The sequence below is a fragment of the Tachypleus tridentatus genome, chromosome 9, assembly GCF_004210375.1.
Source record: "Tachypleus tridentatus isolate NWPU-2018 chromosome 9, ASM421037v1, whole genome shotgun sequence".
NCBI classification, from domain to species: domain Eukaryota; kingdom Metazoa; phylum Arthropoda; class Merostomata; order Xiphosura; family Limulidae; genus Tachypleus; species Tachypleus tridentatus.
In genome coordinates this window covers 82,530,579-82,555,574 of record NC_134833.1, presented here as the reverse complement: position 1 = coordinate 82,555,574, position 24,996 = coordinate 82,530,579, and the positions used below count along the sequence as shown (strand labels likewise).

The window sequence follows — 24,996 nt, the reverse complement described above, 5'->3', positions numbered from 1 at the left end:
ATATGCTTTGTAGTGGATTTGTTTGACTGACAAACTTTGACTGTTATTCGTTATTGAAGTGTGCTATTAACTTGTGCTTAGTGCAAGCATTTGTCGTTAAGTATACGTATAACAAAGATATATGTTTATAGGAAGTTATACAAGTGTTAAAAATGTGTTTCTGCAGCTTTCACACCGTGGGGTGATAAAGTTAGTTGAGCAATAGTGGGCTGCTCTTGGCTGCTTTAGAGTTTGTACTGTAAGCATGAGGATTACCATTATATGCCGTTCACGTAAAATATTATAGCAACGAGCGCTTTATTGATGGTGCTGTTTTAGTTGTGGAGACATTGAAAGTAACCCTGACTCAAGTCTTGGTAATGTTTTCCTAATTGTGAAAGCAATGTGCATGGTACAAAATCAGTATAGTCATGTGGATATAAGTAGTGAGATAAATGTAACTGCCAATTTTACAAAATATTTTAGCTTTAACAAATCTTCTAAATGTCTAGCTGGCAGAGAAAAAGATGACGGTTTTGATTCTGGACATCCGTTTGACACAATATGCCCAGCCTGTAATAGGTCAACTGGGCATCCACTTTTTACTGCACACAATAATACAGCAGTTGGACCTCCAATTGCCTCGTCTAAGTGTGTAACGGATTTACCGTTATACGTTTATTGTAATACCTAAAATTGTTGGTTATTTAAAATAGTAATACGTAACATAATAAATCGGAGACCCATTCGAAATAAATTATAATACGTAACAAGTGTAACTTAGATGCTATCCTTTTCAGATTGATGCAAACAAACACCAACACACGAGCATATTTTAAGCCAATCTGTTCAAACATCTTCCAAGGGGGTTAATCGAAGCGCAACGGTGAAACAAAAAGGCTGTTTCTTTTACGCTCAACCTTATATAAAAGTATTAGACTTAAATATTATTTTCCTACCACGATTGTCAGTTTAATTAACCACAGCACAAGTGTGAGTTACTTGTCATTTGGCTACTTTTCTGTATGGTTATGTCTATGTTGGTATTAATAAAAAAAAAAAGCTGTCCAATGACTTGTACTATTATCAATGAAAATGACATAACAAATAATACCAAACCAATTATAGGTTTTTCAAAACACTTAATTGTGATACTTGTGCCATCAGTAAAAAATGATAAAATCACGCATATTATTTAAACACAAAAACATTTGAAAGAAACATTGGACTTATCAATATACAATGATAAAGGTAAACAATAATGGAGAAGGGTATGTTTATTTTTTATTTGAAACATCTGCAATCTTATGAAAAGTTAGTGAAAGAAATGATAACCACTGTGTGTCCAAGAAGTAAATAGGATGTATGTAAGTAAATTAAAAAGATAAAATTAAGAAGAGAATGGTAAAGAAATACACTTGCATAAAGCATGACTCACACTAAATTACTGGAATCATTGCAATAGGTAATAGGTTTGTCGTTTGTAGTAGTAGTCTGCCAGATAAGTTGTTTTGCTCGGGCCTTCTAAATCTGTGTTGGATCAGCCCTGGCTTTCTGCAGCTTTTACTTCATCTTGGATGGTAGATCTATTCATTCTTCTTTTCCATCCTTTCTCTTCCTTACACAAGTTCAAAACTTCAATTTATATTACTATTTGAGTTTCACAAAAATATAGTGGAAGTTGTGGTCAGGAGTTCCAGTGGGGAAGACTGTCATAACCGATACTTTTGGGTTGGATGTGAAAGGCTAAGTCAGAGTTGGTTCTCTTATAAGAACTCATTTTAAGGGCTTAATTTGCTTCTTCTTAAACTGGGAATGTGATGCTACCATTAAAGTTGCGAGTAGTCGAAGTACCTACAGCATTTTGCTATTACACCACCTCTCATAAGAGATTTCTGTAGACATGATTTTAATGTTATTGCTATGTTGTTGTTATTGTTATTAAGCACAAAAATGCACAATGGGCTATCTATACTATGCCCACCACAAATATTGAACCCCGCAGACATACCATTGTGCCACTGGGAGGCTGATATCAATGTAACTGATGACATCTCTGAAACTCGACAAAAGTTAATTGGCTGGTCGGATGAGCTTTGTCAGTTACTGAATGTTGATGACTATCTTGCCACAGATGGAACATCGGGTAATTTTGAAGTTAATAAGATGTCAGTGTGAAGGGTAATTGGATGGTCCGCAGCTTCTGCCAAATCTTGCATATCACACAATTAATTGAATAAGCCATCTTCATCAAAGCAGTATGTATCAGCTGAAACATACATCATGTCAGAATCAGAGATCTTCGATACCACAGTGTTTACTTAGGTCACCTAAACTGTCAAAGATAAAGCTTCAATTAAACGTTTCTCTTATATGACTAACTGTGAATAAAACCGTGGTTAGTGAAGCAAACAGAAATGCAGTTGATTAGTTTTATAGAAAATTCAGATTGTGACATAAACTCAACTGAATTCTGATTGGTAATGGGTTCATTTAGAAGTGTAGGATTCAAAGCTGCAATAACCCAGTTACAACCGCTATGTGTTTTTAAAACATATTTTAGGTACAGTGTTGCAACTATAAGTCTTGCCAAGTGCTATTTCTAAACGTATGTGTTTATTATGTGTTATCTCTTTCACCTGTGAATGTTAGTCCACCAAGTTTTATATATTCACACATTTGAGCAACATACAGCTGTGCAGTACAGTGTTATTTTGAACAATTAAAGATCTAACACAGCTATCTACTACCTATTTGCATTTCTTCCCACACTTTGTGGTTGTTATATGAATAAAGCCCAGTCCAAGGGGTAAAAATGAATTTAACTGACAGTACTGATCCTTATACAAATACCTAATAAATGCAACCTAGTGTGCAAGCGTCAGTCTAGAACTTCTGAGCGTGGTAATCTTTTATCTTTCATACCTCACTTGAACTGGACCTATTTAAGTTACAAAGTTACATAGAATGATTAAATTATGTAAAGTTTCACCTCATTCTCACCATTTATGTGACATTGTTTGACCATAGTCTATGTAATAACTATACATCTTGATAATTGTTCTGTTCTGCACTATACATTTCATTGTTAAAAACTTATTCGTGAAACCACCAAATTGAATACCACCCATTCTTTACGGCTGTTTTCTTTAATATATTGAAAGCTTGAGCACAATTGGTCCCACTGCCCATTTTAATAGCCCATTCATACATAAATATGTAAACACTGCATCTGGTCACTAGACTTTTATATCTTCATATAGGATAGCATGAATACCTGGTTCATTTCACAGCTGTTGGAGGTATGTGACTTTTTAACGGGTTTAGTGGAATCAACTCGGGTTTTATATGGTCACACATTTGAATAACATACAACCATGCAGTACAGTGTTATTCTGAACAATTAAAGACCTAACGCAGCTACTTACTGGATAATCTTCTTCATTGTCTCCCATTTTCTTGCATAGGAGACAAACAGATGTCACTACTGTCCTTTGTGTTAATGGCTTCTAACCTCTTACAAGACGTTACACTTGCATACTTTGTTGCAAATATCTTTATGGATGGTTCTAATATCAAGAAGATGATATCCAAGTTTTAGAAAATCTAAATATGAGCAAAGGCTTTTTATTTAAATGTATAAATGTGTCGTATGGAACTTTTACATACCATTCCCAGATTCAATTTTTAGTTGATATATATAATTATGGTTCATGACATTCCAATACAACTTTGTATCAGCTGTTATATACTCAGCTCTCTGTGGCTTCTGAGCGATGCCCTGCAGACGTTACCTTTTATCATGAGTTTGAATTATAGCTTGTACTGTAACAAATAATAACGAAATATTAAGTAAACTGAATAAACAAAAAAATACTGGTCACAACAAGATTATATTTCAATCTTTTGCTGTTTTATCTTAATGTTCTACATGTCATTTTGCAGCCTGTATTAACTGTTGATGCTCAAAAACATGTCAACCAGACTTTATCTTTAGTACTGTGTAAAAATAGTTGTGAATATTGAATGCACTATGACTCCTTTCTGAACATAAACTCATGCAGGCCTGGGCCTGAACTAGTTGCCACAGTCCTAAGAGTAAAGTTTCTGAGACAAAACTGACCAATAGTTTCTGAGATAATTCCATTCTCAAGATTGCCATGCTAGAACCAAGATAAGAGACAATTACCTTTCTTCCTGTAAATGATGTTGCGTAGAAGTAATTGCAGATGTGCCTTTTATGTCATTTCTAGCCATTCCTCATTATTGCATCTGTATACCTAGAAAAACTGGGTTTTTTTCCCATAAGTGAATGGTCTGATCTGATATTTACAAAGATTCAATTCCAACAGTCATAGCATACACACAGTTTTCATTAATTTGATAAACAATCAAGTGGAATGGGAGATTTCACCTATTTTTCTCGAAAGTAAAATAAGTCAATTTACGTTAGAATACCGTATTACACCACTCCTAAAATATTTGTTTCTGTCCTCTCTTTAATGGTGTTATTTGAATGGAACTATCATCAGCATTTGCTGTGATATGAATTTCATGGGATAGCTCACAAACAACCACACATCCACTGGCGACTAGAATGCCTATGTCATAACACCTGCATATACTAATGAATGACTTACCCTTGGCAGAAAATAAGCTCACCATGAAGCATCATTTCAGGAGTATACTGCAAATGAGGTGCAGCTATTACAGCTGGTTGTTACTCGTTTACTTCTTGCTTATGTCTTGTTAAAAGTTACAATCAAGTCAGCACAAATACTGCCTTTTTAGAATGAAAATGTTTTTCACGTACAGGTGACACCACACCTTCACACGTGATAGTCTTTTTTCGAGCTTCTGAAAAAGGATATCTTCCTAACCTGCATTGTACATCTACCCATATAAATGGTGATAGGCTGTTTGCATGAATAGCAAAATCCAATAGATAACTCTGTTCTCCTCATTGTTGAAGCAACAGTGCAACTCAGACATCAAGTTGCTACTTATTCATGTACTTGATAAGGTCCAGAACCGAATCATCCAAACTGAACATCATCTTATGAATCATAGATCGTTAATCAAGATATTCCAAACAGCTACATGCTTCAAATGCTTTAAGAAATAATATTTAATTTATTCAAATGTCAGGAGAGATATTTTATTAACCTTATTCTCAAGAAACTGCAGTTGTTGCAGTATCAACTTTTCTCCAATAAGGTTTCAGTGAGGATTAGATACTCTAAGTGTTTCGGATACAACGCAGTAGGTATGCTCAAAACTTGCTCATGGGCCATGGACATATGTTAACTCGATATCCTTAGGTTAGAGAATAACGAACTTGCAATAACAGCTCGTCTAGAAGCTCTTCACAGCACTAGGTTTTACTAGAAGAATGCCTTCCGTCACAAAGAGTCTTAAGGCTTCCCCAAAGGTGACCATTTTAATCATTCAGTGGCCTGCAGATTCACCTAACAGTAAAACAGCCTCAGGCTGGGGGATATTTTTCACCAGTCACAGCTCCAAGCCACCTTTGCTTCAGACGTCATTTCATGATTTATAGATAAAATACTTTGGTCAACAAATGCCCGCATCTCACTATTTATTGTGGAGTTACCCTGGTGAGCAAATGGATTGCAAATCATCTCATAAAATGGTTTATGTAGACTGAGATAAATCTTCGGAGTCTGTGACTGTAGTAAACTTGCCGTAAGGAACCTTCAAAGTTTTTTCCAAAAGTCCATAAACGGACTTCTCTGACAACAAATTACGTTTTCAGAGAAATATCTACCATTACTAATGAACTCTTCTTTTTGTCATAAGTCATTTCGCAATTTCTTGGTTTGAAGATACGTGTAATTAAAGAACACGATAACTAAGAAGAGCATGGTAAAATACTAAAATACACTTGTGAATAAAACACATCTTCTTAAAAACGTCTGTTATAATGACATAAACTTTTCTCTTTACAACTTTACTCTGTGGTATATTCAGGTGCACTGATAGTTTCATGTTTAAAAATATTGCAAAAAGAGCTTGAGGATGGCAGGATATCTATCTCAGAGTCTAACATGAATTTTCTGACTCTGATATAATTTGAAAGAAAGAGGCATAAAATATATTTAAAATTGATCAGTATTCACAAAATTAATGGAATAAATGCTTTGAATAATAAGCAACACTTTGATTACTTAACAATTGTGACTTGTTGATTTGCTTCCTGTTTTACAGTTTAATTGTTCCATACTAAACTAGAAGAGAACAATAAACAATATTTGGTGAGGTCATCCCATGTCTATGATGGTTATTCAAATGGAAAAATAAAGATGATATAACATTAAGATGTCACCTAACACATCAGTGTTTTCCTTAACATAGTGTGCTAAACTATGCAGCTGTATTTCCATCGAGAAAACACGTGATGCTATTAAAGACTGACTCAACATCAGGTAGCTTCTACGAAAGAAATTTAGCCTGATTCCTTGTCCAGTAAGCCACTGTCAGAGCTACAGCTAGAAATATTTAAGTGAAAACAAATGTGAAAATTCTTGATGAAAATGAAAGCTCGCTTTATTAAAGTAATGAATACAAGAAACACAAAATATTTGTTGCATACTACAGTTTCGTTCTTTTATTAGAAGTTTCAGTAATGCCTAATAAAACTGTTAAGAATTTTGTATAAAGTGTGGAGAGAGTAAGGTTGTCTTTAGTAATGTTTGAAAAATTCTCAGTTCTTATTTCAGTGATATATATATGAGGGTTTAGTAAAACAACTTGCCACTTAAAGTTTTTTTGCCACTTGCATTAGTAAGTCATTAGGACTCAAAGTTGAAATTTACCTTCAACATAGTTAGAGTAGAGACTTTCAGTATTTTATCAGGACTGTGACGATTTTTTGTTTTGTTTTTTTATATTTCTATAATACCCATAGTTTCTTGCACAGTCTATGTTGGTTCTTCACTTCTGTCCGTACTATACATTCAATTAATTTAATTCAACTAATTCATCATGTCCTGCCATCTGGTGAGCAGCATTATATATAAAGTATCTAAAAAGTAATAACATCCTTTCAGAAACACACTATACAGTAATTTTAAAACGCGTCACCATAAATATAAACACATATAAAGAGTAACTTAACAAGTGCCACTAACTTTTCAAATACATATTGTAAAGTAAAAGTGTTCTCATCCTTTAATAGATAGGTTGAGTCCTAAATACAGAGGGTTGAGTATGTAATATTTAAAGTTGTCCATATACTCCAGGAAAACCAAGAATGCACACGTCAGAGTCAAAAGCCGCTCATGTTCTCAAAGCACTATATATAGTGTAATGTAGTATAATCTAGAAGGATTTCTGTCTTGAAAAGTAATCCAGGTCATATGTGAACAATTGTTTTAAAAACATATTCATTCACTCAAGCTAGTGTTGAAAGAAAGAGTTATTTATCTATTTCATACAAAGAAATAGTAGTCATGTCACTAGGTGCAGTACCTATGTATTTCTATGTAACCAGACTATTCAGACCATCATTTTTATACACTTCACTGATTATAGAAAGCAGCATGGAGCAGTTCTGTGCTTTGAACATGGCAAAATTGTGACAGGGCTTATTGCAACGGAATCTACACTAGAGAGTTATATCAATAGCACTTTGATGCTCCAATATCGTTTTGATATAACCTTATACAAAAACGGAGACTCTTAGAGACTCCTAAAATTCAAATACAGTCATCAATAAGCTTAAGTTACTGACCAAAGAAGAGCAGTAAGTCACTAGCATCGTCACCGAAAGGGCTTCATCCAACTCTTTGAACCAAATTATGGGATTGAAAGTTACTCTTTTTTTAACGCTTAAGATGAAAATAGAAACGTATTCAGTAACGCTAGGCCACGTTTATCTCTCAGAATGTGGAAGTATAACACTGGTTTCAATTTTACCTTCATAGATAGACAGAGGTTTGGTTCCTCATGGTGAAGACGATGGATAATACAATGTGACTTTGCTCTAAAGGAAACAAACAACCACTAAAACGAAAACAGAGATAAAAAATGCTTGGTTACTTCCAGTCATTAGTGTTATTTTAGATAATACATCTACGTATTAACTTTCAGACCATCTTTTATTGATGCTAAGCGAAAAAGGAGATTTAAGAATATAAATATTACCTCCAACATGGAGCTAGCAAATAACTTAAATTTGTTTCGTAGTTTTGTCACCAGTGTTTTTTCTATTCTAATACAAAATAATTTGATTTAAAATTGTACTCAAGTTTTTAATTATTCCTTATGTTAAATCCTGAATGTCAGCAAATGTATCAGGAGTTCAAGAATAATAACATATATTTGTTGTATGAGCGAAATATACACAAGCTGTATAAAAACATAGGATCAACATATAAAAATATATTTTGTTAAATATATTTCTATCGTAAAGTTAATAATTTCCCTCTGAAACAACGGTCTTTTTTCAGATGTTTACAGAATCGAAAGTGATTGGAATATTACAGACGATGATTATCAGCATGTGCCAAACAGTGCCAGAAAAATTCTACTGTTTATACTATACATCACAAGTATTATACTGATAAGTCTGAAATAAGACAGCTTGCTGTACTTAATGACCAAGAAAATGTTCACATCCATCTTAAGAGTCGTTGTAATACACAGGAGTAGTCTTAGAACACCACGCCTGATTTACTATGTCCAAACAGCAGGTTTCCCTGATAATTATACACAAATCTCTGTTCCATATTCAAAGGGACACTTCACTATTTGTTTAGACGCCTATGATATACTCATCCGTAAATATAGAATATAACACAGTAATTATCAGTTAAACATAAATATAAAACTAGTTTTTATCCTTAGTTGTTGAATTTCGCTCATTCTATTTTTCACTATTTAAACAAACGCAAATTGTAAAATATGAAGAAAATTTATTACTGTTTCCTAGCTGTATCTGAGGTCTTAAAACGAAACTAGATAAATATTTTTCATTTGTTTCAACAAATTTTAGGCCCAGAATGACCAGGTGGTTATGACGCTCGATTCGTAACCTGAGAGTCACGGGTTTAAATCCACGTCGCACCAAACATGCTCACCCTTTCAGCCGTGGGGGACATTATAATGGTAAAGTCAATCCCACTATTCTTTGGTAAAAGAGTAGCCCAAGAGTTGGCGGTGGGTGGTGATGACTAGTTACCTTCCTTTTAGTCTTACACTGCTAAATTAGGGATATATAGTGCAGATAATCCTCGTGTGGCTTTGCGCGAAATTAAAAAAACAAACAAACAATCAAACTCTAAGATTAAACCTTTGATCGGAAACTTACGTTTTAGGTAAAGAGATTTCAATTACGTGATGTCTACAAAAATATATAATTAAAGGTATGAAATAATCATTTTAATTTATTTCTGCTCACAAAGAATTTTCAAGTCGTATAAGAATGGTTATAATCAGTTGCGTTTTTCAGTATCATTTCCCACAAAGTACGAGATAATTTAAATTAATTTTTTTTCGTATTTTTATTACCGACATAACATTTTTCATGTTTCTTGGTCAACTGTACAAGTATCTTTTAAAAGTATTCACAAAAATTATGAAGTTTTTGTAGTTCAACTGAGAGAAACGCTGTTCTCTCAGTAATTCTTGATTTAGTACCAAAATTAGTTATAACCGTTTTAATTCATAGAGACATTTGATGATAATTTTCAATGTTCGAAGCTGATTTTGAAACCAACGTTGTATTCTGTTTTCGCATAAGCGCGTTGTTATACAAGTGATGTGAGAGCTATAGTTACGCACGCATTATAATATAAGTTTTAATTTGGTGGTTATATTGTTAACTGTTGTTAGATGGATATGTACTCATTTTTTTTTTATAAATTAGTTTATAAACATACAATGGAAACTGTTTTTGTTTGTTTGTTTGTTTTGAATTTTCGCACAAAGCTACTCGAGGGCTATATGTGCTAGCCGTCCCTAATTTTGCAGTGTAAGACTAGAGGGAAGGCAGCTAGTCATCACCACCCACCGCCAACTCTTGGGTTACTCTTTTACCAACGAAAAGTGGGATTGACCGTAACATTATAACGCCACCACGGCTGGGAGAGCGAGCATGTTAACGCGACTCGGATGCGAACCCGCGACCCTCAGATTACGAGCGCATGCCTTAACGCGCTCGGCCATGCCGGGCCTACAATGGAAACAGCCCAGTTTTCAATACAATTCAAATAGCTAAATAAACTAAACTGTGCTATATTACTATGTTCTTACAATTTATTCTTATTTATCGGGGCCTGGCATGGCCTAGCGCGTTAAGGCGTGCGCTTCGTAATCTAAGGGTCGCGGGTTCGCGCCAAAACATGCTCGCCCTCCCAGCAGTGGGGGCGTTATAATGTGACGGTCAATCCCACTATTCGTTGGTAAAAGAGTAGCCCAAGAGTTGGCAGTGGGTGGTGATGATTAGCTGCCTTCCCTCTAGTCTTACACTGCTAAATTAGGGACGGCTAGCACAGATAGCCCTCGAGTTGCTTTGTACGAAATTCCAAAACAAACAAACAAACTTATTTATCGATGGATTATTACATTTATTCTGAATAAGATACTTATAATTCGGTTATGCAATACTTTCACGTAATCCTTTCAAATATTTTACTAAAATGATAATATTGTGGTTTGCAATTACAGTTTTATTTCTTTTTTCTAATAATAAATATTTTTGCTGTTGTTGCATGCACTCAATTTGTTTGTTTAATTCATTTCGTAAACAGTATGTTTAGGTTGAGCCTGAAAGCCAAATGTTGATAGACTGTAAGTTTATTAGTCAAATGTAATGCTATTTCTATTTTTAATTAATTAAGTAAATACAACATAGAAATGCACATGGACTTAGCAAACACTAGTTACTTAAACTATGTGAGAAATATAAAAGTTATGTCAGATCAATCTCATGTGAGATTAATGGAGAAGGTAGTCTTGTTGTTATTTTTGGATTGTAAGTAAAGGATTAGGACAGAACTATTAGTATTAACTCTCTTATGATAAATCCTTTCCAGGTTTCAGATGATTCTTTGGATCTTGACTCATGGAAGGTCAAATCAGAGTATAGTATGTAATGATCCCTTTTACGTTTGATTGAAATTGAAGAAACTACAATATTTTACTGCCACAACATTTGAACACTCAAACTGCTTTGTAATCATGGTTTTGTTGCTGTAGGTTCAGCCATATTACAGGTATTAGAATATCTAAAGTTGTCTGTACTCTACCAGATGCTAGATGATAACAACTGTTTGGCCACAGACAGAACAACTTCAGCAGTGGGATATAGTTGGAGTTAACTTGGCTATTTTGGATTTTGCCAAAATTTGCATCTAGTGTGATTAATAAATCAAGTAATATTTATCAAATCTATTAACCTCAGACGATCAAACATCAAATTGGCATTAGGAGTCTTAGACACTACAGTGAAATTTTCTAGATCATTCAAATTGTCAAAGATAGAGTTCGAATTAAATAATTTTTTGTCTATGGCCAATCATGAAGAAAAGCATCGGTAGGAAATGGAGAGAATTGCAACCAATGTTTTGAGTGAACAAAATAGACAGAACTACTAAGTACTTAATCTTATGTAGAAAAGTCAAGATAAAAACCTAATATCAACTGGATTGTGACTGATCAGAGGTTTATTAGTAATGCAGGTTTCATAACTATAATGGCCTAGCTACAACTACTGTCTGATTTAAAAAGAAATTTTAAATACAGTGTTTAAACTGTAAGTCTGGTCAAATGCTGTTTCAACTGATATATGTAGTGTATACATTTTAACATGTAAAGTCATTTGGTACTAGAGAAAGCTAGAATTGCCACTTTCTATCAGTCATTGATCTTAAAATCAGGTAACTATCACAACTACTGCTTTGGCAGTTAGTCCCAGCCATATTCATCGGAAGGCCATCAGGCAACTAGGGTCATTATTAGAGTTTACTTTTACCTTGTTTGATTCCTATTGGACAACCAGATAATATTTCTTTTCATCAGCTGAATCACGATTGATTTATTTTTCTAACAGATGGTGTAGTTTATTAAGGAACTTGGCTCGCAATTTGCGAGTTTAAACCTTGTCACTGGATATGCTCTTCCTTTCTGCCTATGAGGAAGGCGTATAATGTGACGGTCCTACTCAATATTAATTAGTAAAAGAGTATCCCAAGAGTTAGCGATAGGTACTGTTGCCTACCTACTTTCCTTCTAGTTTATCACTGCGAAATTAGGATCAGCTAGCGCAGATAACTCTCATGTAGCTTCGCGCGCAATTTCAAAGAAATCAATCCAAGTCAGCCTGTCGGTAATGAATGGAACAAACATGATCAACTGTTCAAAAATACATTCGAAGTAACCAAGGGCTGAGCGTTGTATTTCACATTTATATTTATCGTTCTTTCGGGACAATAGCCACTAAAAATACCCTAATACTCCCCTACAATACTTTAAAATCGCCATTGCATTTTGTTCTTGTTTTTCACAAAATGATTAGGGCGCGTTAGTCCTTTCTAGCCTTTTCCACCTTTTCATTACATAAAATAATCATATCAAGTTTGCTGTACATACAATGTCAAATCAAGAAAGTAATTTACACTATTTTTATGATTTTGAAGTTAAATCTTGTAATATCTGACCTAACAGTGCGTTATGTTTTACACGCAAAAACCTCAACAAATGTTGTACCTATAAAAAGCCTCGCTTATTTACTTGTAGAAAAATCAAAGGCTTAGAACTTGAAAATGCTAGTTTTAATAATTCGAAAATAGCGACATCGCATACCTCCCACGTTTCTTATAAGCATGTAAATAAACACAAGTTACTTATTACAAAAGAAAAATAATATATTACTACATAAAAGCTAGTGAATTTTTATAGTGTTCCTGAGAGGATTAATATAAGCTTCACGGTTTAAAGTGCTAAAATTCGAGGATAATCACAGCATAAACAGTCCATTGTATAAATATGTATCTCAGGACGCATGAGCTCAAGGAATCTAAACTCATGGAATTAGTGCTCTTAAGTATATATTTTGTTGTTGTTATAGCAGAAAACTACACAATGGAATTCGTGATGACGAGAAACCCACTTGAAGTAAAAGTGTATCTCAGGACGGCTGGTATGGGTATTAACACTTTTACTAATAAAGCAGAAAACAACGTTTCTTCCTTCTTAGGTCATCTTAAGAAAGATTAACCTCAGTGACTTCCCGCTTTGGAGTCGTAGTCAGGTTGTTGTAATCTCGTTGATGAATCGGTTAGTGTTATTGCCTTTTGTCGAACACTTTACTTCCGCTGTTTCAGCCTACTCAGTGGTATTACACTTGTACCAATTGTTAGCTTGTGCCAAAGACACCGAAGTTCTACATCAGTTCTTTTAAGCATCGTCTCCGTACAGAAGGGACTTAAACTTTCATGATTCATAGTTTAGGAAATTGTTGGTGATAAAGTCAGTATAAATCAACAAGACAGAAAACAAACTTCCCCATCGGTGATCAGGTAGCCTCAACCGTAGTTTGTTTGTTTTCGAATTTCCCGCAAAGCTACACGATGACTATGTGCCCCAGCCGTCTTTAACTTAGCAGTGTAAGACTAGAGGGAAAGCAGTCAGTCATCACTACCCACCGCCAACTCTTAGGCTACTTTTTTACTAACGAATAGTGGGATTTATCGTAAATTACAACACCTTCACGGCTAAAATGGCGAGCCCATTTGGTGTGATGGAGATTCGAAACCGCGACCCTCAGGTTACGAGCTAATAATTATAAAAACTTTACTGAACTATCGAACATTGGTCGATCATACAAAGATGCGTGTATATAACAATATCTATGAATTGAGAATGGTATAATCAAATATCCCCTTCTTGAAAAAAAATTGAAATATTTATTTTTTAATCCTACCTATTGAACTACCGAAACATTCATGTTTATCTTGTGTGATTGGTTAGATTTCCAAAGTATTAAATATTGAATATACATTTAAAACTAAACATGTTATAAAATAATATTAATTGACAGATTAATTTGAACTTTATTTGAAATAATAACTTCAATACCGCAAAAGGAATTTCCGAATTTTAAATAAATAGCATAAATATGATCCAATAGATGGCTCTAGCTCTAAATTAATTTTTACTTAAATGATACATATAATTTGTACCAAGCTTCTTCCTCAAATTAAGTAATATGTGGTATCAAATAACATACAACAAGCTTGAATTTTACAAAAGTAAGCATCATTCATAATAATGAGAAAAAAAAAAAGACAATTACGTTGAAACATTGTGAATATTTTGAATCATGACTTGATGGCTAAGTAGGCTAGGAAATAGGTGAACCTGGTGAAGTAGTGGTAAAAGCACTATCCAAGGTCATTAGCAATTAATTACGCGTAAATGATACACTTCTTCGTTATTGTGTTGCAACATTAAAAGGGGAATAGAACTATACTCCCATTCATCTTTTCAATTTTGTCCCAAAACATTTTGGACCTGATCGTAGAAATGCCTGAAATGAATTTAATGCAAAACTCCTGGCCTTCACATCTAATATGCTTAGCGTTAACATAAACTTTTTGAATGGCTATATCGTTGCACTATGGGCAGTCTGGTGCCCACTGTGGACGATATTTCATTATAAAATATGTCGAGGTTTATAGGGGTGGTAAATACAGGTTAATAATAGCAGGATCAGGACCTGAGAAAGTGGCAAGAAAGGCTCAGATGGGTATCTCTGGCTTACACTGTTATACGGAGTTGGGTAGCATCGACTGTGGCTAATATCCTTTGGAATGATGGGAAAATGACCAATAACTCATGGATCATCGTTAATCGTCATATAAAAGAAGAAAAGATAATGAAATGGATAGATCAGTAAAATTAACACATGATAGAAACATGAAAAAATATAGTAAGTAGTGCTAACAAAAGAGAGGATATGATTTAAATTCAAATGTCCTTCCGATCCCTCCCTGCCATCAATACTTTCACCATCTTAGAGTATATTATGTCTGTTGAAATATCCCATCATGAAGGAGATGACAACTACTTAATAAGATTATCAAGGTCTGTTTAATCAACCTCCTCTCCTGGAAACAAGTGAAAGGAGTATATTGTGCAATATGAACAGGAGTAGCACAAATAATAGGCATTTCCAGAGGTATAGTGAATGGTCCAGTCATCAGCTGAATATGCTAATCAACCACCACATCTAGTCCTTCACTACACACCTTAAAAGAAACTACTAAATGACAAAAGTATCATCAGTTAGCTTTAACAATACATCCACAGGATGGTAAAAGTCAATCAATGCTTTTAACCATCTTCCTTTTTATCATGGTTTTATACATATTTCTTACAGAGAACTCTTGTTGGTTCAATTAAATTTGAAGATTATATTATTATCAGTCTTATTTTAATATCTTCCAGCCTCAGAAGTTTTCAGTGATCATGGGAAATAGCATCCTTATTCAACCGGTCAAAGAGTTAACCCATGAAGATAGTTTTAGACTTTTCGTCTAAATGATATAGTTTTAAAAAAATCCTATTGTATAGGAATATCTTGATATATATTTTGTTACATAAATAGAACCAATAAAGGAAAGCCCAAAAGTGTTAACAAAATGAGTAAGAATACGTAATGTTCTAGACTAAAATGAACAGTAAAAGTCTTCAATTGAACAGTGAAAACTCAACATTAAATGTTTTTATGCCTTTGCAAACAACTTATATAGAAATGATAATATCAGTATTACTCAGAGTAAATAAAGTATTGAAGTGGCAGTCAGTAATAAGTTGTGTGTTCTCATCTAAATTTTCTTCAAATGTTTGTTTAATAATACATAGCTTTTGTTAGTAGTCTTTGTAGTTATTGAAAATCTAAACTGTTAAACTCAACTGGGTAAACAAATGTCTCACATATACTCATTTATTTCCATACTTTTTTAATTGTTTTTAAAACTGCATTGCAGTATACATCATTAAATAACACAATGTAACACAAATTTTGTTCCTGGATAGTATGTGTTATTTCTTAATTACTTATGTTGTAAAAGTACAGAAAATTAACCTATTTTCTATGTAAAAATGAGCACATTTGCACATTTTCATTTACATAAGGTCTGAATAAAACAACATATGAATCAAGATTTACATGTATTTATATTAAAGTTATATAAAAATGAACAAAAATGTTTAGAAGTGAATAGTTTTTCAAGATTTGTGGCTGTAATATAAATCACTTTAATGTATCAGCCTCAAAATATAGTCTCCCATCATGTTTCTCATTATAGACTCCTTGGTAGCGGGTAAGAGGCAGATACTTATTCCCAATATGGAGCAGCACAGCTTTGAGGCTTCCAGATGAGTTGTCAATGAAGAGGTGCCACTAGTTCGGGTTATAGGCAATTTCAGTTGCCTCGTACAGACCAGATACATTGTAGCAGAAGCAGAGCCCATCTTGACAAGTAAAGTAGCTTGAAAAATGTCAGACGAGGTGACTTGCGACTTGCATACATCTAACAAATCCTACTCCTTGAACCTAGATGTCAAAAGCTCGGCATTTGACTTTGTCAGGCCAAGATCTCTGGAGTAGTATGGGTTTCTCTCATCAGCTGCACCTCTAAAATTGTAATATGGATCTTCAACATCTATCTCCTCTTCTGATTTGCTGTTCTCTTCTGAGGATGGCTGCTTTCTCTTTAGTGGAGTGAGTACAGGGAGCTCAGGGCAATGTACCATCCTGCATTCTTGCCAGCCCAATGATTGACCATGCAAAATAAAATTGTTATTATGAAGAATAAATTCATTTCATCCACAACTAATGTATAAGAGGTTCATGCAAAATATTTTATAAGTGATATTTTTTCTATAATATTGGAAAATAAAAAAATAAAGTAAAAGATATTTAAAATTTAAAAGGTCCATAATGTGTATAATATAAAACCTTACTATTCAAGCAAGCAAAAATTGTTCATATTACTTTCTAGAGTTTATTTGCAGTGTTCACAGGTAAAATGAGGTGCCCAGGGTTTGTCTTGATCCTCGACAGGTATGCCAAAATATACCTTATAGGCTTCACATTTTAGCAGATGCTGTCACAGAGTACTTTTTTGCTCATCTTGACAAATTTGCCACACACATAGCAAAATACATAGCATCTGGAGAATGCTTGCAACTTCTTGATGCCATCTCCGATAAAATCAAATTGGGCTATGTGTTCACTTAGGCAGCTAGAACTAAACTGAAGTGGTGAGTGGTGAGCCCTGTATATATATATATATACTGTGGAAAGTTCTAGAAAATTCTAAAAAAAAATTCTTGAATATTCTTGTAAGTTCTATAACATTCTAGAAAATTCTTGTAAGTTCAAGGAAATTGTCTATCAGCTACTCAACACTGAATCTACCTGGAAGGTTCTGGAAAATGGATAAATTTGATAATTTCATTACCCAGGTCACAAAAGCAAAGTTTGAAGAGAGAAACAGGTCTTTTCCATTTACTTTAGGCATAAGCAATTGGTAAATAACACTTTTTGTTCAGGAGTAAGAAAAAGTAAAAATTTTGTTACATAGTGTAATACTATTAAACTAGCTTTTGTTAGTGGTCTTTGTAGTTATTGAAAATCTGAACTGTTAAACTAACTAGGTAAACAAATGTCTGACATATGCTTGTTTATGTCCATAACTTTTTAATAGTTTTTAAAACTGTATTCTATTATACATCATTAAATACTATTAAACTAGCTTCAATAAAACTTTGTTGCTTTTTTAAATATGATGGTGAAATTTTGTATATCATTAGTTTTGTCTTTTAAAGCCACAGATGCAAGCCAACTGAAGTAACTGAACCATTAACTCATTCTATGAGGATGCAAGTTTGTTTTACTTCATCATATAATAACCTAAATTAATTTAGGTATATGAATAGTGTTATGACACTTCACTGAATTCATTATTCAATATTTTATAGTAGACCAACTATTTGATGCAATGTATACATGATAAAGATTTCTGTTACATATATATGGCCTCTAAATGATTTTTCTGTTCATTGCATCAACCCATCAAAGTCAGTGCTATCTAGTAAACACATAAAATAACTTGAATTTTCCCCAGTTTTGATGATGATTGTTGGTGTAGCAATAAAATGTTGTCATACAGGCCTCTCTGACATCTTCAGAAAAACTGATAAACATAAGGTGGAAATAACTGACTGTGTGAGACCATTTAGTGGAATGTAGATGGACTTCATTACCATAAACATTTACAATCCAACACCTTACAAGAGAAATTTAAAAGCAAGAATCCATATATGTACTAGCCACGATGAACAGAAACAAATGAAGTAAATGCATTTAGAAGACTTTACAAGTTTTTCAACAATCGATGTTTGCTGAAGAAATTATCATTGACCACAAAAGAACACACAACACTATAAAATAGCACATCAAAACATTTCCCATGAAACCTGAAATTAAACATTTTTTCTCTGCCTTATGCCTATGCCCAAAATATGAACAAGGTATCAACAAAAATTATTACACATTTCAGGGATTTAAAAAAACCTTTTTTATTATATAGTCTTGCATGTACATTAGTTTTCTTTGTTTTTCCCCACATAAGGCAGGAGAAAGTCCTTTCTAATTTTGAATTTTGTTTAGTTTTTTTCTTGCAAGTATGAAGGATTTATTTGTAGATTATATCTTTTGCCATGAAGAAGTCAGGTACCCTTAAAGCTCTACAAATTTCAATATACAAATAAAATATCTTTAGGGATACAACCAGATCACATTTATACACATAGTGTGCTTTTGACAGTAAAATGTTCTATACTGCATAATTTACCAAATACTAGTTCTAACATATATATACAATATTATATTGCAAGTTCAAATTAACAACACTGCTTCCATACTCTAACAATATAATTTAACATTATTTTCTGACTGTATTATGTTTCTAAAAAAAAATTGCAATATGTTAGAGAGTCATTAAAATTTCAATAGATGTTGACTGGGTACTAAAATTATTTAACCTGACAGTCCATGAAGAGTTTCACTCAAACAATGACTACAAAAAAAAATTTAAAAGGAACAAGTCAAGTGTAAACAAATATAATACTTTGGGTTACACAAGTTTCTAATATTCTAGTAGAAATTCAGAGACAATTTTATCTTTATAAAGAAGAATCTGGTATTGAAATACATAATCAATTTTTTCTTAAACATGTTACTTTATATGTTTATAATAATATTGTAATAAAATAACAACATACAATGCCAGTGTGATAAGACATTTATTATTTTAAATAAATGAAACACATTTATTTTATTAACTTTTCTCCATTCAAGTTTATACAAAACAACAATACTACGTTATTTTAAGTTCAACCCAAACTAAAATTTAAGGAATGCAACAACAACAAAAAAACTCATTAAAAAACAACAAATATTTTAACTTTTATCATATATGTACTTTTAATTAGTTTATATTTGTTAGTTTGATACTATAGACACTTAACATTATGCTCATAAAACTCTGTACTGCAACAGTATTAATTGGCTAGTTCAACTACATGAAAACAAATCTTAACATAAATTGTATAATATTGTTATATTAAACCAAAACCATCACCTGTTAGTTACTTTCTATAAATCATAACATGCCAAAATAACATTAAGTACAATCATAGATAATGTAATCTCAATTTCAATACACAAGTGCCAACTCCTTTAACAGCAACGTCAAAAGAAAAGTACTTAGTGTATAAGAATATTATATTATTGGGTAGCAGAAAATTGTATTATAACCATTAGCATTCTGTTGTTTTTATTTTTTTAATAATGAAATATCACTCACTTGTGAAGAAAAACACCAGAAAATATTAGGTATATTTATATACAAATACACAGAGAAAGAAGTGTTTGACACACATACTTGTAGTATATTACCATACAACATGAAATGTCATCAAATGATTTAACATGTACTACGCATCAGATATAATTATTATCTCATTAATATGTGTAACCAACAAAAACAATATGTAACATAATTTTCACTTAATAGGTTCCAATTTCCCATGGCTTTCATTATGAACATAGATCGAATCTTGATGCAACTTTCCACATAAATACTTGGAAAGTTATTAAATATGAGAAACTTAAAACACATACAGGTCAAATTAATTTAAGAGTGACAACTGAAGTTTGATAACAGGTCAAACTTTTGAGCTGAATTAATTTTACCATTTTGGTCTTCACTTCCTTGTTACTCTGAACACATTTCTTGCAGCATTTCCAACTGAGCTTTGAGTTCATGCATCTTCAACCCTAAAGATCGATTCACCTCTGTTCGCTGTGTCTCATTTAGTCTATTCAAAAGATTCTGGAACTCTTCCAGTGTTTTATTTACCTTAGTTTCAGCATCTTTCATATCTTCAGTGATATATATTGTTCCCAGTGATGTCCTCTATGATACCAACACAGATAAGCAAAATAAAACATTACACAAACACTTTCATTACAGATCAGAAATTTTATTTACTAAGTTAAAATATTAAACTAAGTTACTTACACATAAGTGAACAGGGTGGTAACAATTACAAAAATTTTACTGTCTTATGGTGGTGGTATACGTAGACAAACGGGAGACGTCATGACCATACTATTCATTTGTTCAAATATCTACCAGTCTATATTCAGCTGTAACTCACAAAGTTCAAAATGAAATACAATTCCTAACCAAAATCTTCATATTTATAAGATCAGTTTGGGAAGGACTTAGTTATCACCCCACCAAGTTATCTATTCAAAGTGTAATCTAATAGAATAAAGTCTGCTTTTGAATTAGCATAATTCTCCAATACATTACACAAACATTTAAGTTTTACTTTAGAATTGGAAGTCCCGTCATGTACAAAATTAGACTTTGATAAAATCTAATTCCTGTTCCATATAACAATTCTTGCTGTTTTTGAAGTTAACAAATACTCATGAATAGTGTGGTTCACAGAACCATTTTTTTTAACAAGTTTTATTCTTCTGATCATATTTCTACACCACTCTTAACATAGCATAACATTGAAAGACAACAAAATGACACTTTGGTCTATCCAGGTCTTCTTATCTACTAAACACTAAAAACCTATAATCATTCAAATGGTTATCTAGCTTTTCTTTAAACTCCTTTAAATTAACTGCTTTCACCAACCAGTTCCCCTAACAATCCAAAACACCTTGATAAGATCACCTGCACCTCTCCTTTTTTGAAAAGTTCAGAGACCTCAACCTATCCTCTAATGACAAGACACCTTTTCCATCCCAAATATCATCTTAGTACACCTCCTTTGAACCTTTTTCAACAATTCCATGTCCTTTCATACAATTTCTTTGCCACAAATATAAAAACCACACTAATTTTCCTGCAGTACAAACACTAGTTCAGACTTATGATATACTGAAGTGTACTTCAGGTTTCACATGAAACATGTTTTCATAAATATCATGCAATACTAATACACTAGTAAAGTAAGGTTGATTTGAGATAAAACATATTTAGTATGGAAGGAAATAATTACCACACACATTTTTATACTTTGTCCAGAGTTTATTAGTATGACAAATTCTAAATTTTAATAATAAAACCAATAACTAAGCAAAGTTTAGGATTACTGTAATGAGATTTGTTTAATCCAAACAACTAAAGCAATAGCTAAGTATATCATTCAATCAACACACACAATGTGAAACAATTACATCTGTCTAAATCACACAACTATATAAATGTCTATAAAGACAGACTCCAAATCAAACTACATGTAAAAAATGTGACATTTCATGACAGTTGGACTCTCATATTTTACTTGAGATAACACAATTAATCTTAACTTCTATAAAATTGTGATGAAATTTTCAATCTATTATGAAGAGTCATGTCATTAAGAAATTTGTCCTGACTAAGGTTTAATTAAAACTTTCACCTTGCACCAAAACAGGGGATACTGACCTACACTATTCCAAGCAGTCTTCCAAAACCACACTATCAGTGTTACATGTAAAGTGTCCTCCTTTCACACGAGCCTACAACACAACACATAACCTGGAACCTTCTTAAAGCTACAGTTTTAGCCTAAACAAAATAAATTACACTAACAACTATAAGCTTTCAGGACTGTACACAAGAAAAAAAATCCCTAAAAATTAATCACAAAACACAATAAACACTATAACAATAGTACACATCAAATAGGTTCTCACATGATAGATCACAAAACATGCTGTCTCACACATGTAACAAGTGTTGTATCAAACAGTAGCAAAAAACTAAACCAGTACAGCATAAAATATTCAACTTAAAACATTATTTTGAACTATACCAAACAAGTAATGGCATCAAACAACAGAACCAAACACAAATTCAATCATCTAATATATGTGAAAATAAATTCACATGAGAACAAAATGGCTCAGTAAATTAAAATGGATATCACAATTTTAAACTGGTTTATTGTTGGGCAAATGGAGTATAATAATCATGATTACAACATTTCATCAGGTTAACCTAGCAAAATCAGGTACAACAGGTTCACTATGTGAAACATTTAACCATAAATATTAAATTCCATATATCCAAAAGAGAAGTTTTAAATTTTCCACAATAATGCACTTTGTTTAATTATTTGGATGTCACAACTACTTTAACAAGACTATTAATTAGGAATATTACATCTTTCTCAAACGTTTTGTTAGTAAAACTATAAATTAAGATAAATAAAATTCTTACAATAAATCACTAACCAATATTGGAATATTATAGACTCAATAACAGTGTTGGTTTTAGAAAATATGACTAAAACTTAAAAAAAAAAAAAACATGTTCACCAAGTATCTTGTTCATGAAATACTTAACGATTTTGAGTGACAATTATATGTTCAGATTTAACATTCAACCTTATTTATTACACTTACAGCATCTTCTAGTAAAGCTAAGGTCTCTGAAAATTCTTCAGTTAAGTGATCTATGGATTTTTGTAAGTCTTCTGGAGATAACTTTTCCTTAGTTAAGTTTGTTCCTGGAGTTTGTGTTGAAAAAAGTAATCCATTAGGCCTGGAGGGAACGACATTTGGGCCATGAATATATCCAAAGTTAGATAGCGAATTAAACGTAACCCGCTGAAATTTTGTATTAAACATTCTCTTCTTAGAATAACTTACAACTCTACTATGTTTGGCTGCAGCACTGGTAATTGCCATAAATTTAAAACGAGGCAGTTCAGATGTACTTAAATTCTTGCAGCTATACAATCTCCTCATAGCAGTCATATTAACATTCCATCCAAGTTTTACTGTTCTTTTAAAACTGTTCTGCAAATCAGTGTATGTTGAGGTTTGCATATTTACTTTTCCACATTTTACAACAAAACTATCAGTAATTAGTTGGCAGGTTGTAAACAAACTTCTCATCATTGCCATAATTAATACAAAGTAATATTTGGCACTGAATCTTATGACGTCGACACACGCTGATAACGTAACGTAAATTTTTATGGAATTTTGGGAAGGTACACAACGTCGTCAGGACAACCAATTGATTTGAAGGTTTTTATCAACACTAATCATTTGGGGAAGCTATTTAACACGAGTTGTCAAAATTAGTTCGTAGACTTATACACAGTACTAAAGCTTGAAATACTGTAAGTGTTAAATAACATGTCAACTTTACCGTCGAAATTCATCATTGTTAACCAGCAGAATAACTAATTATTTATTTGTTCATTTCTCTTTTCCTCACTGAAACCTGAAATTCCCGAGTAAAAGAAATAATTCATTAATTGGCTTAGAAGCCCATCGTTTTCTTTGACTCTTAGACAAATAAAAGCAATGAATAAATTGGCACATCTAAGTGAAAGGTTTACCAGTTTATTTGTACTACGTTTCAAGCAGACGCTCTCCATAAAGCATTAAATAAAAAAGGTCGTCTGCTCGAAACGTTGCACTGGAAAGTTTTTTGTTGCCTCTTAAAATTTGTAGCGCATACTGGAAGGATTTACACACTTTAATAAAGTTAAGAAAAAACGCCCTTAACACTCTATTTTTATCAGATTGGAAAAAGTATTTATTTAGATAGGTCAGTTTGTTCTTTATTATCATTCTTCCAAGTTTTTCTTCTCAAGTTTTGCGGAATAATACTCATCTTTGATTCGCTACCCTTTCTGCTTTTGTTTGTTTGTTTTGAAATTTCGCACAAAGCTACTCGAGGGCTATCTGTGCTAGCCGTCCCTAATTTAGCAGTGTAAGACTAGAGGGAAGGCACCTAGTCATCACCACCCACCGCCAAACTCTTGGGCTACTCTTTTACTAACGAATAGTGGGATTGACCGTCACGTTATAACGCCCCCCACGGCTGGGAGGGCGAGCATGTTTGGCGCGACGCGGGCCCGAACCCGCGACCCTCGGATTACGAGTCGCACGCCTTACGCGCTTGGCCATGCCAGGCCACCCTTTCTGCAATAAAGTCGTTTGCCAAATTCTCAGTTCATTTGCACTGCTTGGGATAGGTAATTAAACTTTATAATAAATTGTGGTTGAATGCGAACGACTTAAAAGCTTTGATGTAGTGTCCTTTACTCACCACTAATTCTTTTTCTTCGTCAAAATTATTCGTTTTGACGAGGAAAAGATAAATTTACAAATAAATTACCAATCAGTTCGCTTAATAATACTGAATTATTAACTGTGATGTAAAAGTCACGTGTTATTCAAACTTGAATTTTAGTGGTATAAGTCCGTAAATTCACCACTAACCCACCAGGGGACTATTATGATAAACTAAAATTAATGATGTTTACAATCATCCTTTGTTTGGAATTAGTGATGACATCACACCAGCTTGACTACCACTATCAAATATGTGTGACACAATGCAGTAGGTGAACGAAGGAGAGCTTGTATTTTTTCAACCTTTTACAGCGTGT

The 24,996-nt window shown here is 33.0% G+C and overlaps 1 protein-coding gene and 1 long non-coding RNA gene across 2 annotated transcripts in view; one reads left to right on the top strand and one right to left on the bottom strand.

Annotated features, from left to right (window-relative positions):
• Nucleotides 1–16,293, top strand: part of LOC143225627 (uncharacterized) — a 71,809-nt gene extending 55,516 nt beyond the window's left edge. Inside the window, exon 4 of the long non-coding RNA XR_013013957.1 lies at nt 11,037–16,293. This is a non-coding gene — a long non-coding RNA (uncharacterized LOC143225627). The remainder of the gene's footprint in view (nt 1–11,036) is intronic.
• A 2,282-nt stretch (nt 16,294–18,575) lies between these two features.
• On the bottom strand, nt 18,576–23,594 carry LOC143225626 (uncharacterized). The gene is made up of 2 exons (XM_076455401.1): nt 22,991–23,594; nt 18,576–20,492 (listed from the first exon to the last, which is right to left on the bottom strand). Exons 1-2 carry the CDS (start codon nt 23,492–23,494, stop codon nt 20,292–20,294), a joined length of 705 nt encoding a protein of 234 aa, XP_076311516.1. The 5' UTR covers nt 23,495–23,594; the 3' UTR covers nt 18,576–20,291.
• Between the last annotated feature and the right edge of the window lie 1,402 nt (nt 23,595–24,996).